The following is a 21,647-nucleotide window of genomic DNA, read 5'->3' on the forward strand; positions in this document are numbered from 1 at the left end:
CCTTGAATATGACATTGTTTCCATCTTATTCGATTAAATCACAATCCATATTTCCATCTATGAAACCAAACTATAATTAGCATGAATATGTAACAGCCACGTATCTGTATCTTTTCAATAAAAAATGTTGAAAATATTTTCAATGGACAAAATGTTAAATGAATGTATTGGTACATGCAAATTAGTACTACTGTATGTACTGCCAATGTTTTTTTTTTACAATGGCTGTAAATTTTATTTTAAAAAGTAAGCGAGTATTTCTTTATTTCTGTTTAACCTAAAAACTTTGAAGTGTCAAATGATTGCCGTATTTAAACTTACCGCCACGACGTAAAGAGTTCAAGGCTAGAGAATCAAAATTTGAGGTAACCTTCTGTGACTGTTGTTAATGATAGCAAATATTAAATTTTGTAAGTTAGTATTATCAACCGAGCTTAATGGTAGACACATAATTCTACTCACAAAACAAGCAGGAACTATATTTTTGGCGTATTGATAGCATTGAGGAAGTGACAGCCGTGATGATTGGTAAATACGGTTAGTGTGCGTGCAGGTGGTGGCCGTGGGAATATATTTTGTTTGTGTCGTGTCGGTCGGTGAAAATGATATACTGAGTGCATTCCTGTGTGTAAACAATTGTGAATTCAATAAATGCATTGTGTTAAGAATATTTACATTTTTTAAATAAATATTTAACTCATGAATTCCCATCGAACGGCAAAACAATGGAGAATTCTTCTGACGAAGACATCGTTAAGGATACAACCAGGATTGTCAAGGACCTGAATTTATTTGAACAACACATTCCACAAAATAATCATAACCTCACATACAGTAAGAATTTGTTGAGCTCACCGTCACACAAGCGTGGAGCTAGTGCCTATGATAGCGGCGCAATGGATTCGTACACCAACAAACTGAATTACTTGCGCTTGAGCGAAGAACCAAAGAACAATTCTTTGGCTGGGTGCGACAAAGGAGGGAGCCACAGGCTGATCGTTTCGGATTCGGGATACGGTCGCATCTTGCCGAAGACCGATAATCAGGCGAGGTCGTTGTCTAGTTCAGCTGTGAACGTAGCGCCAAGTTACGAGGCGGTGAGTTGTGGTTCAAAGTCCCTCCCAGCTAGTAACTTGGCATCTCCTGTCAAAACAGTGCAGGAGAAAAACATGCTTCTCAGGCAGCAGGACAATGCAAAACAGCGCAGTGTCGGGGCGATCGAAAGTTTTGTAGTGGACGGGAACAAGCAGCCTATCCCTTCGCCTACTGACTACAAGATGTATGAGAGAGGTAATATTATCGCTGCTTCGAAATTCGCCACGCCGAAACAAGTAGAGACGATTGCATCTCTCAGTAACAAACCCACGGCTGATGCGCAGAGTCCAGGTCCAGTGACTCGCGTTAACCACACCGGCACGCCCACCAATGACTGCAGGTATTATCCTTCGTATGCTGCCAAACCTGGTGCCGTCAGCCCAACGCACAGCTTGAGCGGTTCCAGCAAAGATTCACAGCATTCCAACAGTCCTCGCACAAGCATAGCAGTTGCTCCATCTGGCTACGGTGCAAGTTCTCCGTTGTACGAAAACCTAGATTACTATGGTAGGACCACACCACAGCCTCCTTTTTATCATCAACTGCCACTTAGTCCACATTCCAACATCGGTTCCCATGATTCTAAACATTCCAGTCCACGAGCAAGTATAGTTGAGAACGCACAATACGAGTCTTGCTATCGCAAGGCGCAGCCGCAGGTTCCAGCAGGCGCGAAGTACAATCAACAAGTGATGAAGCAGCAGCCACCATACGAGGCTCCGCCGGTGTACGAAAACATTCAGGAGTTGCAGAAACCATCATCGGTCTACGAGCCACCCAAACCAGGACCACAAGTTCCGCTGCATGGCGAGAACAGGCCAGCCCCTCAGATGTGCACCTACTACTCACCAGCGCAGCAGACTTCCGCCCTACCGCCTCCCCCGCCCTACCCTGGTAGCCAGAGGCCGGGTCCCCAGCCAAACAACTCGCGCCCGAGCGTTCCGCAGGTGCCGGCAACATCTCGGTCCGGGGGCCCCGCTGCAAGCACGACCCCGCCTTACTACCACGCGACCCCCGTGGGCTCGGGCGACTACGTCGTGATGACCGGGAACAAGTCGCAGATGGCCCCTGTCCAGCTGGCGACCAGCTACCAGCGCGGTGCGTCCTCTGGCATCGCAAACGCAGTGAATGTGAAACCCAGTGTTCCAGTGGTGCGAGAGGTGAGGTGTCCGAGCCCCACGCAGCCAGGGGGCAAGGCAAAGCCCGCGATCGGGAAGACCCTCCTGCCGTACAACGTCACACCACCACGACCCATGGTGAGCATCTGTTTAAGATAGTGCATGGCTTGTAGACCTCTTGTGCATGCAGTGCCCACAGACCTGCAGGAAGAAAGCTGGCTGGCTTTGTTTGCCTTTTACCTGGGCTTGCAGAAGGCTTATTATGCTTCTCATAGGCTACCTTGTTCCTACTATAATTGAGGTGTTAGTTGCGATTGTTTCCCCAAACATGACTTTTTTGTGAGATGGCTTAATTTTATACCTTTAATGGTTTTAAGCATAGTATTATACTTTTTTAATTTTATAATATCTGTGCATCTATAGAAAAAATATCATAAATTCACCTAAATTTACTTGAAGCACACTTCATATGTGTAGCACATTCATGTAAGTTACCTATGTGTCAGTTCTCGATTTTTGCTTGCAGATAAAGATTTTTTTCATTTCTAGGGAATTTATAGCAGGTTCCTTTAAAGGTGAATAGCTGCTTAATTAAAGGCTGGAAACATATTACTGATGGTATAGAATTGAGCCCTTAATATCTCGATAAGGGTGAACCTTGTGTAGTTAATGTGGCTCTTTTGAAAGAAGGTGAATTAATGAAAAATAAAAGTTTTTTTTTTTTAAAAAAAAAGGGGGGGGGGGAACATTCAATATATTAGTGTGTCTGGTTTTGTAGTGATAATTTGTAAAATTTTTGTTTTGAATGTTGAGCTTTACATTATAAGTGTACATTATTAGTGAGTAATAAATATGCAGTCGAGCTGACATGGTTCTAATTTCACAAATAAAATTTTTACAAGTGTCTTGATGACCAATGCAGTGTGCACCAGATGCATCTGTCAAGTACACATTTATTGTAAAATGTGCAAGTGTGCCCGAATCATGTTGTTGCAGCGTACTTAGACTGTTAATAAGAAAGATTTCGTCTAACAATTGGGATAGTGCCAGGTAAATATCACGTCAGTTATTGTAGTGGGAAGTGTTATGCGAACACAATGAGGCTGGATTTATAAAGTACGCAAGGAATGCAATGTTGCAATAAGGTAACATGCAGTCAATGCAAGAGAATCACTATTGTTTTAATATGTCACCAACCCAACAACTTAAAATTTTATAACAGTTGAAAACAAATTTCTTAGGGTCATTTCATGTCTAATCACCTAATTAAAATACAATATCCTGCTTCAATGTTACATATTTTGTTCAAATTTTTTTTATGCATACATATCTATAACATGAGTTACTGTGAATTATTTTAGAATTTTTAAATTAAAACTGGAAGAATGAGAAATTTTTGAAACTTTCAGTTTTTGAGCGAATAATGTTCTCCGACGATCTTCACCAGTACACTTAAATTACTATAAAACCCACAATTTTCATGCTATCTAGCTCATTTAAATTGCAAATTAAAGATAATATTCCATACTTTGTAGATGTGGACAGAGAAATAACAAATTCCATCATAAAAATTTTACACTGAGCATGAAATACATTTTTAAGCTATTTTGCACCTTTGCTCGCTCAATACCATAACTCAACAACCACAATGAGAACTAGCTTGAAAATTTATTTTTACATACTCATTAGCATTAGGTAACTATGTTTGAAGAATGAAAAGGGTGTTTTTTGTAGTTTCTAAATAATGTTTTTTTAATGTATCTTACCAAGGTAATACATTATATGAAACACTATTGTGTTGCTTTAAAATACTGTTACGAATGTGAGCAAGGCCGGGACGCGTGCAGGTGCAGAGCTCACTGGCGGCTGCCGCAAAATGAGCTGCACCGTGCGCTCCTGAAAGATAACAAGGATTGTCGCTTCCCCCCCTCCTACCCACCACTCCCCGCGCGGCACCCTGCCTTTGACACGTATCTGACATCGGACAGCTGGGAGTTACGCGAGCCGCCGACACGTGTTTCGAGAGATTTCTACCGTCGTGTTGACGCGGAATAACGCGACGGTCCCCAGCCGCTCTCGTGAGTTCTGGAATTGCGCCGGAGCCTATATGTATGCCTGAGGACGCCGATCAAGAGTCAGTGGAGTTCAGAGTGAAGTCGGGAGTTTTCCCACGGCGGAGTTTCCGGGCGATAGAGCAGCGAAGTCCCTGGACGAAGGTTCCAGGGCGAAGAGTTCAGTTCCGGGCGATAGTGTCAGGGACGCGGCGGAGTCCCGAGCGAAGTTCCGAGCGAGGAGTCGAGCGGATCATCGGCGAAGGCAAGTGTTGGCGGCGGCGGAGTCCTGCGGCGGAGACCCACGAGGGGTGCTGCGGCGAGAGTTGCGCCAGAGGTGCAGCCCAGCGAGGTGTGCGGTGTGTGAAAAGACTGACTGGGGAAACAACATTTTTAAGTGTAATTGATTATTTGCCATTTTAGATTATGTGTAAGTGACATAAGTAGTGGCAATAAATAAAACTGTGTATGTGATAAAAATCTTTAATTGGGCTATCCTTTACGAACCCGCGGTAAAATCGTAACAATTTTTGGTGTCAGAAGTGGGACGCCGATCCTGAGTCAGTGGGAGTCAGTTCGGAATGTTCAGTCGGGAGTTCTCCCGCGGCGGAGTTTTTGGGCAATAGTGCCGCGGGTGCGGCGGAGTCCCATAGGAAGTTGCGAGCGAGGAGTCGAGCGTATCCTTGGCGAAGGGGAAGCGCGTCGGCGGCGGCGGAGTGCGACGACGGAGTCCCGCGACGGAGATCCACGAGGGGTGTTGCGGCGAGAGTTGCGCCAGAGGTGCGGCCCAGCGAGGTGTGTGGAACGAGTGACTGGGTAATAGACCTTTCTTTATGTGTAAATAATTATTTGCCATTTTGGAGGATTTTTTTGTAAGTGACATTAGTAGTGGCAATAAATCAAACTGTGTAGTGTAATGAAATCTTTAATTGGGCTATCCGTTACGAACCCGCGGTAAATCGTAACAATACATATGGCCTAAATTTTAAGATTTAAAACTTCCTTAATCTTGTAATGTACTATGTTTATCAGGAATATTTATTTTATTTACAATATTAAATACAAGCAATTTATTATATTAATTTTTTTATTTTTATCAAGCTATCCTTAGACTTTTAATTTCATTAAGTTGATGCACATTTCCCAACCTTTAATACTTTTCCATGCATAAAATGTATTAAGCTTTTATTCTCTTTATTTAACTAGTGAATGCACTATTATAAAGTATTTTTTTAATCAACTTTGTGACTTCCAATCTCATATGCAAATCAGTAAAACCTGGTTTATTCTAAATAAAAATTTTTTTTCTGAACTTATTGTAATGTTGGTCTGGCATTAATTTGTGAATGAGCTGCTACTACATCACAATTCAGTAACATGTTAGAGGAAATGATGTGTTTCCATACATTTGAGTCACCCAGTGATCCTTCACTTTTATCTCTAGCTGTGCTGGCTCTCTCCTGCTGGCTAAGCAGAAAACATATGATAACTGTGCTGATAAGTAAACTGCTGCCTTCTTGCCCAATACTAGCTAGTCTCTCACTGGCTTCTAATGTGAATAGGTCGTTAGTCCAGAAGTTATGAGTTTCAGAGTCTTAACGGAGTATTTCACAGTTTTCTAGTTGCTGCGCACAGTAGTTTAAAATAATGAACAAGTGCTCATTTGGCCTGCATCTCCAAGAAAACTGCTTACCTCACACAGAGTGTAAACAAAAATGTTTTATGTGCTTTTCTGAATTTGGTGAAAAAGAACAGGAACTTTTAAGGTTAAGAACTAATTGTCACAATATTGAAAACATGTGTTACCAACATAGGATTACATTTCTTACAACATTTGAAGATCGCCAGAGAATTTGTTGTGACCTATTTAAAAAACACCAAAATAAAATGTTAGAAACAGTCTCAAAGATGTTTCAGTTTCATTTTCAAGAAAATATCACCACGGTGAAACTTTTACCAGGCACCAAACTTTGTATAACCTGTAGAAAATTAGTATGTAGTGTCTGCGACTAGCAACAGTGATAAGTGTTTCAGACAGTGACTATGAACCAGATACCCCTTCTCAGGTCCTGGAAAATCTGAATAAAAGTTGTAAACTAATTGGTTCTTCTCCAGTAAAAGTTACTGGAAGGAAGCAGGAGGAAAGAAGTAAATATGTAGAGTAGCGGTATTTGCGAAAAAAAATGTTAAAAATCGGAAAATACTTTTATTGTATGTTCTTTCACTTTCTCTTTTCATTAAACCCGGCGGAGATAAGAAATTACAAATACTTTAGGAGATATCGAATTTTTTAATTTTCATAGTTGGGCAATATTTGTTAAAAAAAATTTAAAAATTCCGAAAATACTCTTATTCCATGATCTTTAACTTCCTCTTTTCATTAAACCCGGCCGAGATAAGAAATTAAAAATACTTTAGGAGATATCGAATTTTTTAATTTTCATCACAATACCTGTGCATTCATGCGGCGTTAACAATTGTTTCTTGTTTACGAGTATGTAATATTTTTTTCTTGCGGCATTCACCATTGTTTACCCGCGTCTAACTTAAGTGAGTTTTTAACGTTTCAAATGTTAATGTTTCATTTGTTATTTGGATATTGTTGCGCAAGTAATAAGTAAAAAAAAGTTACCTGAGTTCCTACTGTTCATCCTTGTCCCGGTTTTTTAGGTTAGGTCAGTTACATTATAAATACTTTAAAACTAAACAACCATTAAAATTAATTTTATTATTTTTAATGTCCGCTTAGTTTGAAGGTATTTATAATGTAACTGACCTGGCCTAATCGCTCATTTTAATTAATTAGCCATTCACGAACACACGGCAAAATAAAAAAATGTGACTGCCGAATGATAGCACAGGTCTTGTATTGCAAAATAAAAACGGCAATATCTCCTAAAGTATTTGGAATTTCTTATCTTCGCCGGATTTAATGAAAAGAGGAAGTGAAAGAACATACAATAAAAGTATTTTCCGATTTTTAACATTTTTTTTCGCAAATACCGCAGCTCTACATATTTACCAAGTGCGTACTTGAAAAGTAAGGCTCAGCGTTTATCAGCTAGTTTTACAGAAATAGCAAGTAAAGCTTTTCCCATTGAAGACTCTGTAAACATTGCCAGTGATTCAAGCATACAGTGTAGTGATTGCAGTTGCCTCATAGATAGCTTAAGAGAAAAATTTAAAACAAGTGAAATTATTGAAAAACTTCAAATACTGACATTTGTCCCTCAATCTTGGAGTATTAAACAAATTGTTCATTTTTTTGACACAACTGAATATATGGTAAAAAAGGCTAGAAATGTTCTAGAAAATTATGGAGTTTCAGGTAGTATAGACAAATGGAAAGGTAATCGTCTAAGTGAAAAGTTAGTAAAGAAGGTGAAAGATTGCTACTATGACGATGAGATAAGTAGAGTTTCTTCCAACACAAAAGACTGCGTGTCTGTACCAAGTGAACACGGAAAAAGAGAATTGAAAACAAAAAGGCTAATTTTGCATAATTTAAAAGATGTTTATTTGTCTTTTAGGATTTACTAAGTTTTGTGAATTGCATCCAAAAGAATGTGTAATTGTAAGCAGTCGTGGTATTCATTCAGTGTGCGTGTGTACCTATCACCAAAATGTGAAATTAATGATGCAGAGTATTCATTATACATACCATATCAAGAGCTCCTGCATAAATTAGTATGTGAACTTCATTCAGAAGAATGCATGGTTCACACATGTCCTAATTATCCAAATGTCAGTACTTCGTGAGTACCTTATGCAATTAGAAATTTTTGAAACATAAGACATGGTTTTCAAACAATGGATTCACACTGACCGTGAATCGCTTGAAACACTGACCAAGTCTGCTGATGATTTTGTTGATCTGCTAATAGATAAATTGGTGTTTTTGACTAAACATCATTTCACAGCCAAGTCGCAAAGTCGGTACCTAAAGCAAATAAAAATTAAATTAGATAGAAACTCTTGCCTCATTATAGCTGACTTTGCAGAAAAATACACCTGTATTTTGCAAAATGCTGCACAAGGTTTCCATTGGCAAAACATTCAAGTTACCTTACATCCATTTGTTGTTTATTATACTGATAGTGATGATGTCTTGAACTCAAAATCATTCTGCTTCATAAGTGACTGCCTTAAGCATGACACCACAGCATTTTTCACTTTCCAAAAGTCATTATTACAGCACTTACAAGAGAACTACCACATTTGAGTCAAGTAAATACTTCAGTGATGGTCATGCTGCACGGTACAAAAACTATAAAAATTTTATTAACTTGTGTTTCCATCAAGAAGACCATGGTCTATCTGCTGAGTGGAGCTTCTTTGCCACCAGCCATGGCAAAAATGCATGTGATGGAGTGAGTGGTACAATCAAATGACTGGCTACAAGAGCCAGTCTTCAGAGAACTGTTGACAGACAAATTTTAAACTCTGAGGATTTATTCAAATTTGCTAAAGAAAATATAAAAGGAATGGAAGTTTTTTTTACACATCTGTGGTTGAAATAGAGTATAATGAGAAATTTCTTATCGAACGAAATACAAATGCAACATCCATTACAGGCACTAGAGAAAATCATTACTTCAAACCTACTGATGAAAAAACTTTGATTGTTAAATGAGTTTCTGTTTCTGAAAAATCTTTTACATCAGTAGTTGGTGTACAAAAACATGCAGAAGTGAGGAATATTCTTCCAGAGAAATATTTTGCAGTTAAATATGAACAAAAGTGGTGGGTAGGTAAAATACTTGAAGTGTCAGATGTTGAAAGAGATGCTAAAGTTCAGTTCATGCATTCTTGCGGTCCTTCGTCAACATTACACTGGCCATTTAAGGATGACTGCTACTGAGTGCCTTATGAAAACTGTATTAAAGAAGTTCAAGTTCCTTCAACATCATCATCATCAGGCAGGACATATGCACTACAACCCGATGAACAGAAAATTATTGAAGAATTGGCATACAATATGACAGAGTAGTGAGATGTGCATATAGTCTATAAACACTAAGTAACATTATCTGGACTCAGTACGAAGTTACTTTGGTAAGATTCTTTGCCAAAAAAAGTGAGATTTGTATTTAGCATATTATTTGGTAAACCCAATTTAAATCCAATTATTTTTAATTTATTTATGTGGCAATTACTTTGGATTTGGGCATTATTACATACCTCAGTAATAAAGATTTAATAATTTAAAAACCAGAAAAAAGACCCTTTTCATTTTTCAAATAAAGTTACCTAATGCTAATGTGTATGTAAAAATAAATTTTCAAGCTAGTTCTCATTGTGGTTGTTGAGTTATGGTATTGAGCGAGCAAAGGTGCAAAATAGCTTAAAATTGTATTCCATGCTCAGTGTAAAACGTTTGTGATGGAATTTGTTACTTCTCTGTCCACATCTACAAAGTATGGAATATTATCTTTAATTTGCAATTTAAATGAGCTAGATAGCATGAAAATTATGGATTTTATAGTAATTTAAGTGTACTGGTGAAGATCGTCAGAGAACATTATTCACTCAAAAACTGAAAGTTTCGAAAATTTCTCATTCTTCCAGTTTTAATTTAAAAATTCTAAAATAATTCACAGTTACTCATGTTATGGATATGTATGCATAAAAAAAATTTGAACAAAATCTGTAACCTTGGAGCATATGGCTCTAGGTGATTTGACGTGAAATGACCCCTTAGCAATTTTCTTGCGTTGCGGATTTTCCATAAATGAAATAATAAATTTTGGAAAGTATCTGTTTCGAACACTAAAGATGTTCTTGTATTTACCCTGTAAACAGCGTTTCTTAATTCCTACTGGTTTCTGAGAAATTACTTTTTGTAAATCACATTAGATAACCTATCCAGTGAAGTGGCCAACACTATGTTGTGCTTTAATTGTGTTGCTGATCCATATATAAGAACATGTATGTTTTTGACTTGGAATTTATAACGCAATGTAATGCAAATAATAAAAAAAAACTATTTGATTCCCTATTGTGCATCTAAACCCAAGTATGAACCCTTGACAGGGATTTATTTTAGCAGTTTGGAGGCGCAAAGCATCAATTTGTTATTTTTGATAGTACGTAACTGGATGTATAAAAGGAATTATTACCTTGTTGCTGCACACAGTGACAATGCCTTTTATATGTTAGATTACGTGCTATCACATGTAACAAGTCGGTGTGATGCGAGAATTTTACCAATTTCTTTCCTGGGCTGCTTTTGTTCATTCATGTTTATCATAAAAACCTATTAAATTTTCAACTATATGATTTAAAGGGTGTTATTTTCTATCACTGTTCGAAAGTTAACATGTGAAACTGTCATGCCTATAGTAAAAACAATATTGTGGTCTTCTATGTGTCTGTGTCTTTAAGGGTTTTTGGAACCCTTCACTTCTAATATGCATTGGAAACAATTCAAAATGCAAGATTGTTGGAAGTTAAACAATGAGTTGCGTTATTGCACCTTGCGTAGTTTATAAACCAGTACTCTTAAAATGTGGTTTCTAAACTTCATGTGTACTCTATAAACCTGGCATTATAGCCTTCATTTGCACTACCAGAAATGTGTATACCATGTGGATTTTTATATGAATGAGCTTGTTGTGAACATTGCAGCATGTTGAGTGTTGCATGTGCTGCTGGTCAAACTGCCAGCCTTGCTTCTTTATCAGCAATGGCGTCCAAGCAAAGAACCCAACTGCGATGGTTCCTTGTCCTTCCTTCGACACTCCTCCAATGACAGCTTGCCCGCCGCACTGTGTCCTGTCACTGCTTCTGTGGTGGATGTCCCTGTCACAGTAGGTCCTTGTAGTGTACTCAGACACTCGGTGGCGTTTCATGCTTCCCGTGATTGATGTCTAGGGGCCAACAGAGGCAGAAAGAAAAATTGAAGAGCTTACACGCCAGCTGGAAGAAGAAATGGAAAAGCAGGAAGAAGAAGGAGAATATTTTGGTGAGTACCAGAATCAGAGCTTAAGACGGAAGGTTGATATCTACCGTCTGGGATGTTTTACATATCATGCCGGGACTAGCACAGTCTACGTTTTTATTATATGGTATGTATTATATTGTATGGATCAATAGGGCATGAAGCAAAACTGCGACACTTCTTGCAGTCAATGCTTTTAGGCAGTGTAACTTTTATATCATCTCCAGTTGCACATATGTTTAAATAAATAATTTCTTCTCGGTGATTGCAGTCTGGAGGCTGTTTATCAATAGAGAAATTTTATGGTTTTATTTTTAGTCCAATTTCATTTTTAAAACAGAATATTTCTGTTATATTGTTTTTATTTTTATTGATCCTTTTTTGTAATACTTATTCCGTCAAAATAATGTAGGCTAATGTTGACCTGCTACATTTTTACGATAAAATAATTTGTAATAATTTATGTAAAACAGATACATTCAGATAAGAAAGATAAATTAACACGTTTTTAGTTGAAAAGTTATTCCATAAGATATACATAATCAAACATATGAAATTATTTTTCCTATTCATGTACTTAGGTACAAACTTCCTATGGAAATAAGGACATTCCTTGAATTTCAAGCAATAAAATTTAAATTTCTTTGTGATTTGAAGTAAGTTAACTTAAATTGTTGTTATACTATATATTTTATGCTTTTAAGTCTTATTTCAGTTTTATCGCAGTACACCACATAATTTCATACCTACATAAATATCAAATAACAACTGCTACAGAAAGTACAGAATGCTGATTTTCCATGCCTAAAATTTTGATAAATAATACTAAACACTATTATTTCATAGTTTTAGGGACAAATTTATTAATTTGAAACAGGACAGAAATTAATCTTCAATTTATATTTTAGGAGCCAACTTGCTTCAGTTAAGGTAAATATACATTTTTATTTTTATTGTAAAGTAAATATCCCTCTTAATGTAGGCTATAGTTGTAATTTGCAAGTACATACTTGTATATAGACGATATGTACTGAATCAGAAATAGACTGCACACCTGATCTGCATAATGTGCCAAGCATTTTTTTTTGTAGGAAGATTTAGAGTTCAACAGGGCTTCAATGAGGTTATACAGCATATGTGTATGGATAAGTTTGGCAGATCAGTGTGCTTATGCAGTAGAGGACGAAGGAGTAGGTTTTGTCGATATGACAGAAAATTTGTCGTCGTTTGAATTCTGCTCCAGAAAGAAACCTTTTTTGAATATTCCCATTAATATGCCCATTGTTAATTCTTTTGTTAGGCTATAGTATCATGTTGTGTGAATAGATATTTACGGTAGTTAATATGGAAATATGACGCGGCAAGTATTGCTTAATATATCTATATATAAAAATCAATTGCCGTGCATTAGTCTCGCTAAAACTAGAAAACGGCTCAACCGTTTTGAATTATTTTTATTTTTGGTTTTGTTTGCCTCATTACAGGGATGGTTTAGGAAAAAAGAACATTAGGAAAAAACCAAAGGAACAGCAGAAAAATCAAAAAAATAAATATAATTTGATAATTTTGTATGGGAATTGCCACTCGAATTCCTTTTAAATGTTTCTATGTTTGTCCTCTATGCGTTCCTAAACCACTGATCCAATCTCGGTGAAATTGTGTACACTTGACCTTCGAAACACAAGGAAGGTCACTGTCTAGGTGATATTACGATAACACGAACCCTTAAAGCTGAATTTATGGTGGCATGCGGGTCATATGGATAGATACCTGTAAGTATTGTATAGTATTTCCTCTTTGCTATTTTCCAAATAATGGTGGGAGGGAGGATGGGACAGAGGAAGATAGAGGGAGAGAGGGAGAGAGTGAGAAAGGGGAAGAGGAAGGGAGAGTGATATAAAGAGAGCTGCAGTTAGTTATAGAAAGAGCTATACAGATAGAAATAGAGAGATGTAGAGAGTTACAGAGAGGTATAGAGATAGGGCGGGATAGAGACACTCACATACACCCTGTTTATTTATACCTACTTTAAAAAATTTGGAAAAAAAAATTAAAGAGGCATTGTAACGCATGCCGGGCATTAGTTAATCTATTCATATAAAAATCAATTGCAGTACGTTAGTCTCGCAAAAACTCGAAAATGTCTTGACTGGTTTGAATAATTTTTTTTGTTCACCTCAATATTGGAGTGGTTTAAGAAAAAAGAACATTAGGTTTTTTCTCATTTATACTAGTATTGCTTATATACTATTGTCATAAATTTAATTTTAAAATTATTTTTTACTTTTTAGTTTGATAATCTTTAAAAGCATGTTTCTTTAGTTTTTTTAACTATATTTATTTTTAACTTTTTAGTTTGATATTCTTTAAAAGCATGTTTTTTTAGTTTTTTAAACTATATTTATTTTTAACTTTTTAGTTTGATATTCTTTAAAAGCATGTTTTTTAGTTTTTTAAACTATATTAATGTATAATTATCATAGCAAAATGAGTTACCGACACTACCTATTACCATCTGAGATAACTATTTGGAGTTGCAACGTCACAAAGAAATGGTAAAGTCTCTACGAATCATTTGCAGTTAGATGTATGGATATAATATTAGAATTTACCGGGGGAAAAAAAAACATTTTTTTTTTCGGCGTGGCCGGGAGTAGAACCCACGATCTTTGAATCCGAAAGCTGACATCACAGAAGTCGCGCGCCTTAGACCGCTCGGCTAACGAACGTAATAAAATGGGTGGGACATTTTACTGTGATGAGTCACTCACTCTTAGTCGAAAGAGTTACAGACGGACAGACAGAGTTGCAGACGGACAGACAAACATGCAGGTGAAGCTAATATAAAGCATGTAAAAAATAAATATAGTTAAAAAAACTAAAGAAACATGCTTTTAAAGATTATCAAACTAAAAAGTAAAATATAATTTTAAAATTAAATTTATGACAATAGTATATAAGCAATACTAGTATAAATGAGAAAAAAGCTTGAGGCGCTTTGTGCCATATTTTTTGAATATTAAGCGCCCCATGCTTTTTTCTCATTTATACTAGTATTGCTTATATACTATTGTCATAAATTTAATTTTAAAATTATTTTTTACTTTTTAATTTGATAATCTTTAAAAGCATGTTTCTTTAGTTTTTTTAACTATATTTATTTTTAACTTTTTAGATTGATATTCTTTAAAAGCATGTTTTTTAGTTTTTTAAACTATATTTATTTTTAACTTTTTAGTTTGATATTCTTTAAAAGCATGTTTTTTTAGTTTTTTTAACTATATTTATGTATAATTATCATAGGGAAATGAGTTACCGACACTACCTATTACCATCTGAGATAACTATTTGGAGTTGCAACGTCACAAAGAAATGGTAAAGTCTCTACGAATCATTTGCAGTTAGATGTATGGATATAATATTAGAATTTACCGGGGAAAAAAAAAAAAAAACATTTTTTTTTTCGGCGTGGCCGGGAGTAGAACCCACGATCTTTGAATCCGAAAGCTGACATCACAGAAGTCGCGCGCCTTAGACCGCTCGGCTAACGAACGTAATGAAATGGGTGGGACATTTTACTGTGATGAGTCACTCACTCTTAGTCGAAAGAGTTACAGACGGACAGACAGAGTTACAGACGGACAGACAAACATACAGGTGAAGCTAATATAAAGCATGTAAAAAGAACATTAGGATAAACCCAAAGTAACAGCCAAAATAATGAAAAAATCAAAATTGGTAATTTTGTTTGGGAATTGCCACTTCCGATTACAGTCAATAGATGGCGTATGTAGCGGACCTTTCATTTGACAGCTGCGCCATGCATAACTGTTTTTCCTCTTATGTGTTTATTCATTCCGCGCGGTTGTGTGAAATCTGTTACATTTAAAAAAAAAATTTCATTAAAGAAAGGTAGTGGATTTTGAGAATAGATTTGGTTAAAGCTAATTTAATTACATTTTGCGAACATTAATTTTGATCAGCCATTCTATTAAGGTAAATTGACTTTGCAGGCTTAGACATGACCACAAATTAAATCAAATGTGTTTTAGCAAAGCTCAAGGAATAAGTTTGAGGTTAATAATAAGTTTTATTTAGTTACCAAACAAAAACCAAACATTATACGATGCTGCTAAAATTCTCGATTTCAATGAATTAGAGTTAGAATGTTGATAAGGATTGATAATATCATATGAAGAGTTACAATCAAATTAATTTTAAGTGGTACGAAGTTCACTGGGTCATCTTGATTTAGAATAAAATTGTAATGTTTTAGATGTTAGGGTATTAAGTCAAAATATTGCTAAAGCAATATTCAAGATTAATTTACTACATGAAGCCACTAATATTTTTAATGTAAAAGTTTCGATGTAGGTTATTTAATAATGTAATTATTATTGAACCAATTAGAATGAAATTTAGAAAAAATATAGCCCGTATTTTTAATTAGCACACAGACTGTACACATATTTGCACAATTTCACCCTTATTGGGGTGAAAAGTAAGTTGTCTTGGTTTTACAATAAGCAAAATATCTTGGGAGCTAATGAAGCACGATATAACATATTGGGTATGAATAATAAACATAGGTGCAATTACTACCAACTCTATTTTACCACATTCCAAAATTCCTCATTAAAGGCGTTGAAAAGATTGTGAATATGGGTCCATGGTAAAAAAAAACTATATCTTCTTAGCTTATCAAGCAAATGTTATGACTCAAAATTCAAAATTTACCAACTCTGTTTTACCATTTTATGAAGTGAATATCGGGTAGGTTTGGTTTTATAAGGGAAAATTTATGCGCCTTATCTATTTAAAGGTGAAGGTAGAAACTGAGCATGAATTAGGTACATGCATTTTTTTTTTCTTAATTCAATCACTAAGATGGATATGTACATATTTGTTTTCTTGACCGTTCTAGGATCTCATTCTTTTCTGTGTTTGTGGCAGAGGCGTAGTTGAACATAGATTACTCGCTAAGGGGTGGAGGTCAATGTATAATTGTCAGTGTCATAGTAGTCTTGAGAATCACCATTTCTGGTGGGAGGCTAGATTCAGTGTCATCTGTGTTTACAAATTTATTTGCTTATATAATATTATCACCCTATCAGTGTTCAATCCTCTTTGCTCTGCAGACTTTTCCAACACCAGAAAACATTGTATGAGAATAACTAATCAAGTTAGTTTTATGTAAAGTACCTAAATTATGCAAATGAAAATATATTAGGCCTAACATTCAACAAAAAATTCAAGCAAAATTATTTTTCATTGTGAAAACTGTTTGGAGGGTAGTTGTCCTTGTATGTAATAGAAAATATTTCTTGCCATAATCAATAACTGAGAAATTAAGTGGTTATGATTTGATTTTATAGTTTTTATTTACACCAAGTAGTTTTATGAAGCCCTTTGCTGTGGTTGTGCCTTTTTGTAGGTTGGACTAGCCAGGAAACGCACCCAATCCCATTGATGAAAGACAAATGACTTGATCAACTAACCATCATTGTGGTGCCCTAGAGGAAACAAAAGTTTACACATAGTTTTAATGATTGAAATTAATATTTGTTGCTCATATACCTACTTGTTTCCTTTTGGTCAGATTACTCGCCTCCTGCCAGGTAGAAAGGGTCAGATTTTTGGCGGGTTTAAACCCAGTTTATCAATACTAGAGTAATATTATACGGTATCATGTCCAATACTTAAGTTCTATCTATTCTTGTATAGGACACGATACAGAAATAATATTTCCCATGGTATCGTGTTATATACTTGAGTCTTACCTATTGAAGTATTGAACACGATACCGAATATACATCTCCTACGGTATCGTATTATACACTACAATCCCGCTCAGTATATTATATTTTGTGATAACAAGTTTTATCATTTAATTATAGAACACGATACTGAAAATATATTTTGCAATATCTTTTGCAAACCAAGATTGTGAATCTTCCTAATCCAAAATACTCATTCCCATGCCTATACTATAATAACGTAGAGGTTGTTATTACTTCAGCACAGTTTACCATATCGTGATGTAAATGTATGGGTGTGTGTGAGTGTGTGTGTGTATATATATACACACACACACACACACACACACACATATATACATATCTTTTTACTAGCTGACTTACCCTCACCAAAACTTTTGTTTAGTTTTTATCACATTAAAGATTACATAAATAACCTATAGCAAAACAAACCTTTTTTAAATTACCTACTAAATTATATGATTCACCTTACCAAATTAACTATTTCACCTAACATCGCAAATGAAACACACACAACAAACACACCTCACACTTAAAAAAAATTTAATAAAACACTTCATATCATAAACACTTAACAGTCTTTAAAAACCACTTACCTTTCTTTGCTTTATAGTAATAATCATTTGTCAATATTTCTCCTGTTAATATTAAATTTGTGTCAAAAATTTGCCATTTATCCATTTATTGTTTTTTATACCTATTGTAAAATACAAACTGTCATTTTCATGTTTACTACAATCCCACAGTCTTTCTTTACACTGCTTTGTTATGTTAATTCATTTTAAATAAACATGACCTTGCTCTTCTTTCGTGACTACTACACTTATATCCAACACATCTAATAATGTTCTTAATACCTACTTAATACTTACTGTTTACTTATTTAATCGCTTCATAAAAATTATTAAATATACTTATTAATTCACTCCTTATTCCACGATCGCTCTTAACTCACACTATCATTAGTTTTTTTTTTTTCATGGCACTACCAAATATTGGCACTGCTTTAGATTACACTGTTGCCAATATTAGACAGTATTTATTCCTTCATTCAGCAATACAGTTTGTTGTCATTAGCCAACTTAATTTACGTCATGCATTTCCCGCACTTTATTTCCAACCAATAGTAAGACTGGTATTGTATTTTGAACTTGGCCCAAACAACTTAATATTTTAAATGCAAACATTTCAATTATAGTAGTGGTTAAAAATGTAGTGTATTCTCCTAAGATAGTAATTAAATCAATTTTTAATCAGCTGATTCTGGGAATTAGCAAACCAAATTTTAGTGAGCTAGAAAAGGGTGCCATGAAATAACAAAATGAAAAATTATCTCAAATAAATCTAAACTGATTTTGATGTTTAATTCTTTCTTGAAAATAATACGTGAACAACATACCTTACACCAATGGTCAAGCCTAATTCACCAATAGAAAATATGAACAAAGTACCTACATTTTTGTTCAAATGAAGCTAAATTAGTTACTAAGGTTCCTAACGGTTGCACAATTTTATCAGCTAAAGAAAACAAATTAAATCAGATTGTTCTTCAAAAGTCATTTTCAAAATAATGACAGTATGAAATTAAATATACCACCAAATTGACATGGCCCGGGGCCTAACTGTCATACTAAGCGGGGGTTCGCGTCTATGCGTGTCCTAAGATTAATTTGAGGGTGCCACTGTGCAAGGGGCACGGACCCGGAAGAGACTCTTGTTCAGGGTCGTGACGTCGCCCATGTGAGGCGTGAGTTTAACCCCCCTAAAACCAATCTGAGTACTCGCCACTGGCCCGCTCTCAGAGTCGGGCATGCTCTTCACCTACGCAGTGGGCTCTTAAGGCGTCCCACACGCCGTCACACTCAGGATTTTGAAATAAACTAATACAAATAAAATTGTGCACCCTGGTTTATTAAGTTGCTATTTCGCCTACACCTCTGATTATATCACACAACGCCTGCGGCACGAATCGGTTCACGTGAGGTGCGACCTGACCACGTGGTCACACTGTACAATTAGTTAATTCACGGTGAAAGAACCATAGTGGTCACTTATACAGTTACATAACAGTCCCCCCAACCGAGAGAAACCCCGAGGACTAATGTACGAAAGGATTTATGATGATTAAAAAATAAACAGAATTACTCAGCAGTGCAGACAAGTGGTTAGGTCCCAGGGGTGCTGATGCGTCTGCTCTCGGTCGGTGCTGGCCAAGGACTGGGGCGAGCTCTGCGCCGTCTCGTCCTCCGCCGGCTTCTCCACTGTCACACTAAACGTAGCGTCCGCCAGAGAGAAGTGTAGCAGCCACAGCGGCTCATCTGGTGATGCCGGTCTAATCTCCGCTTCCTCTGGCTCCCATACGAGTGGTTGGGGCTCTGGTTGGTCTGATGTTCCGGCCGTGTCGCTGAGGAATCCCCTGAAGGGTGAGGCCCCGTCTCCCGAATCCTCAAACAGTCGTCTCGGTCGGGTAGTCGTCGTTGTCGCGGGTGTCCCCCGCTCCGCCTCTACTTCCGGGAAGTCCGCGAGTCTCAGCCGCAGCTGCACTTTCACCTCCTGATTCCGTCGCTCTGTGGGGTTTGCGCGTGGGTGGTATATGGGTGTGGTGTTCATGATGACCCGCCACTTTCTCCCCAGCTGTGCCCACCGGCGCCCGACAAACTGAGTGGCGTTGTCTGTCAACAGGACACGTGGGTAGCCCCACCTAGGGAAAAACTCCGTCTCCAGACTGCGCGCAATGGTGCCGGCCTTCGTGAGGGGGTACGCCTCTACCCAGCGCGTATAGCAATCCGTCACGACCAGTAAAAATCGTTTCCCTCGCGGCGATCGTGGGTACGGCCCCATGAGGTCAAGGGCGATTGTGTGAAAGGGCTCGGTGGGTCGCCTAGGTATCTGCTGAGCTGTCCCGTCTGTGCGGCGTGCCTTGTGCCGCTGACAGTGCCTACACCTCCGTACACAATCTCGTACAAACTGGTTCACCCCTAGCCAGTAGAATCACTCCCGTACGTCGTGACACGTCTGGTCTGCGCCACGATGTCCTGCTAGTCGGTTCATGTGGAACATGTCGAAAACCTCCCGCCTCGTGGTTGATGGTGCAAATGTTCGCCATGGGTTGTCTGTCCCCTTCGGTCGTGCCTGGAGTAGCCCGTCCATTACCCGGTACCCCTCACATTCCGCCTCCCCGCAGTGACGTATGAGTTCTTGTGTGTCTGGGTCCGTCAGCTGGACCGCCCGCACGTACGCGTCCAGATCGTCAAGCTCCGCGCCTGGGGGTAGCGTCGGTGTGGTGCTCGGGGCGATCGCGCAAAGTGCGGCGTTAGGTGTCGAGGTGTGAGGTGTCCTGGGTGTGCACCCACTGGACGGCGGTAGCAGTTCCTCCCACTCGGCATCGTCGCGTGCTGTTATCGTGACGTCAGGGTTGCGTGACAGCTCATCCGCTAGCTCGTTATGTTTCCCCGGCACGTGTTCGACCTTGAAATCTAGGGCCTGTAGGAGCATGGCCCACCGAGTCAGTTTTGAACGCCGCCCCTGCATGGTGGCCAGCCACTTCAGACATTGGCTGTCCGTCCTCAACACGAAAGACTGCCCCTCCAAGTGCGGGCAGTAGCGCCTCAGAGCCCAAACCACGCCGAGACACTCCCTCTCATTAACACTGTACCGTCGCTCGACGTCGCCGAACTTGGCGCTCGTGTATTCGATTACCCGGGGTCCGCCGTCGTCGCCGAGTTGTAGGAGGATGGCCCCTATTCCCTTCTCGCTCGCGTCCGTTTGTACGATCAGTGGCTTGGTCGGGTCCAGTCGCGCGAGTAAGTGACACCGCCGAAATCTGCGCTTTAACTCGTCAAAGGCGTCCTGGGCCTCCGCAGTCCACCGGAAAGGTAGCTTGGGTGACAGCTGTTCAGTCATCGGCGCGGCTATTACTGAGAACTCCGGAATGAAGGCCCGCAGCCAGTTGGCTAATCCCAGGAAGCTCTGCAGCTGTTTACGCGTGCGTGGGGGCTCTTTGTTGACAATGACGTTATGTGGTTTTTCCGTGGGCCGGTTTCCCTCTGCGTTGACTACCAAACCCAGGAAGTCCAATTCCGTGGTCCCCAAGTGACATTTCTCTCGATTACACGTGAGGCCGTGGCTTTCCAGGCGTTCTAAGACTAGCGCTAGGTGATGTGCGTGCTCCTCCCACGTCTGTGACCATATAATTATGTCGTCTAGGTATGCGGCTGCAAACTTGCCCGAATAATTATCCAGAACGCGTGTCATCATCCCCTGGAATGTGGCGGGGGCGTCTTGGAGTCCGAATGGCATCGCGCAAAATTGAAATCTACGCCCGTCTGGGGCCGTGAATGCTGTCTTGGGCCGGTCCGCCTGCCGTACGGGCACCTGCCAATATCCCGATTTTAGTCAAGGGAAGAAAATATTTTGGCGTTTCCCAGTCCCGTGAGCGTGTCGGCTATGTTCAACAGAGGGGGCGGTGCGTTAATTGTTACCCTGTTAATAGGCTTAAAGTTGACACAAAAACGTAATTTGCCGTCCTTTTTCTCCGCCAGCACGACTTGAAAATTGTACGGGCTCTCGCTAGGCTCAATTATCCCGTCCTGTAACATGTCCTGAACCTGATCTAGGATGGTCTGTTTACCGGCGTGGCCGTAGCTACCGGGCGGGATAAACATTG

The 21,647-nt window shown here is 38.4% G+C and overlaps 1 protein-coding gene across 3 annotated transcripts in view; it reads left to right on the forward strand.

Annotated features, from left to right (window-relative positions):
• Nucleotides 1-287: 287 nt before the first annotated feature.
• Nucleotides 288-21,647, forward strand: part of LOC134527374 (LIM domain-containing protein jub-like) — a 236,814-nt gene continuing 215,454 nt past the window's right edge. The window contains exons 1-2 of one of the 3 annotated variants that reach the window (XM_063360004.1): nt 288-2,351; nt 11,138-11,228. In XM_063360004.1, the coding sequence (XP_063216074.1) occupies nt 726-2,351; nt 11,138-11,228 (1,717 nt within the window). In that variant the 5' untranslated portion in view covers nt 288-725. The remainder of the gene's footprint in view (nt 2,352-11,137; nt 11,229-21,647) is intronic. The other 2 variants (XM_063360002.1, XM_063360003.1) reach the window with 2 other exon arrangements.

Source organism: Bacillus rossius, chromosome 1 (assembly GCF_032445375.1).
Source record: "Bacillus rossius redtenbacheri isolate Brsri chromosome 1, Brsri_v3, whole genome shotgun sequence".
Lineage (NCBI taxonomy): Eukaryota > Metazoa > Arthropoda > Insecta > Phasmatodea > Bacillidae > Bacillus > Bacillus rossius.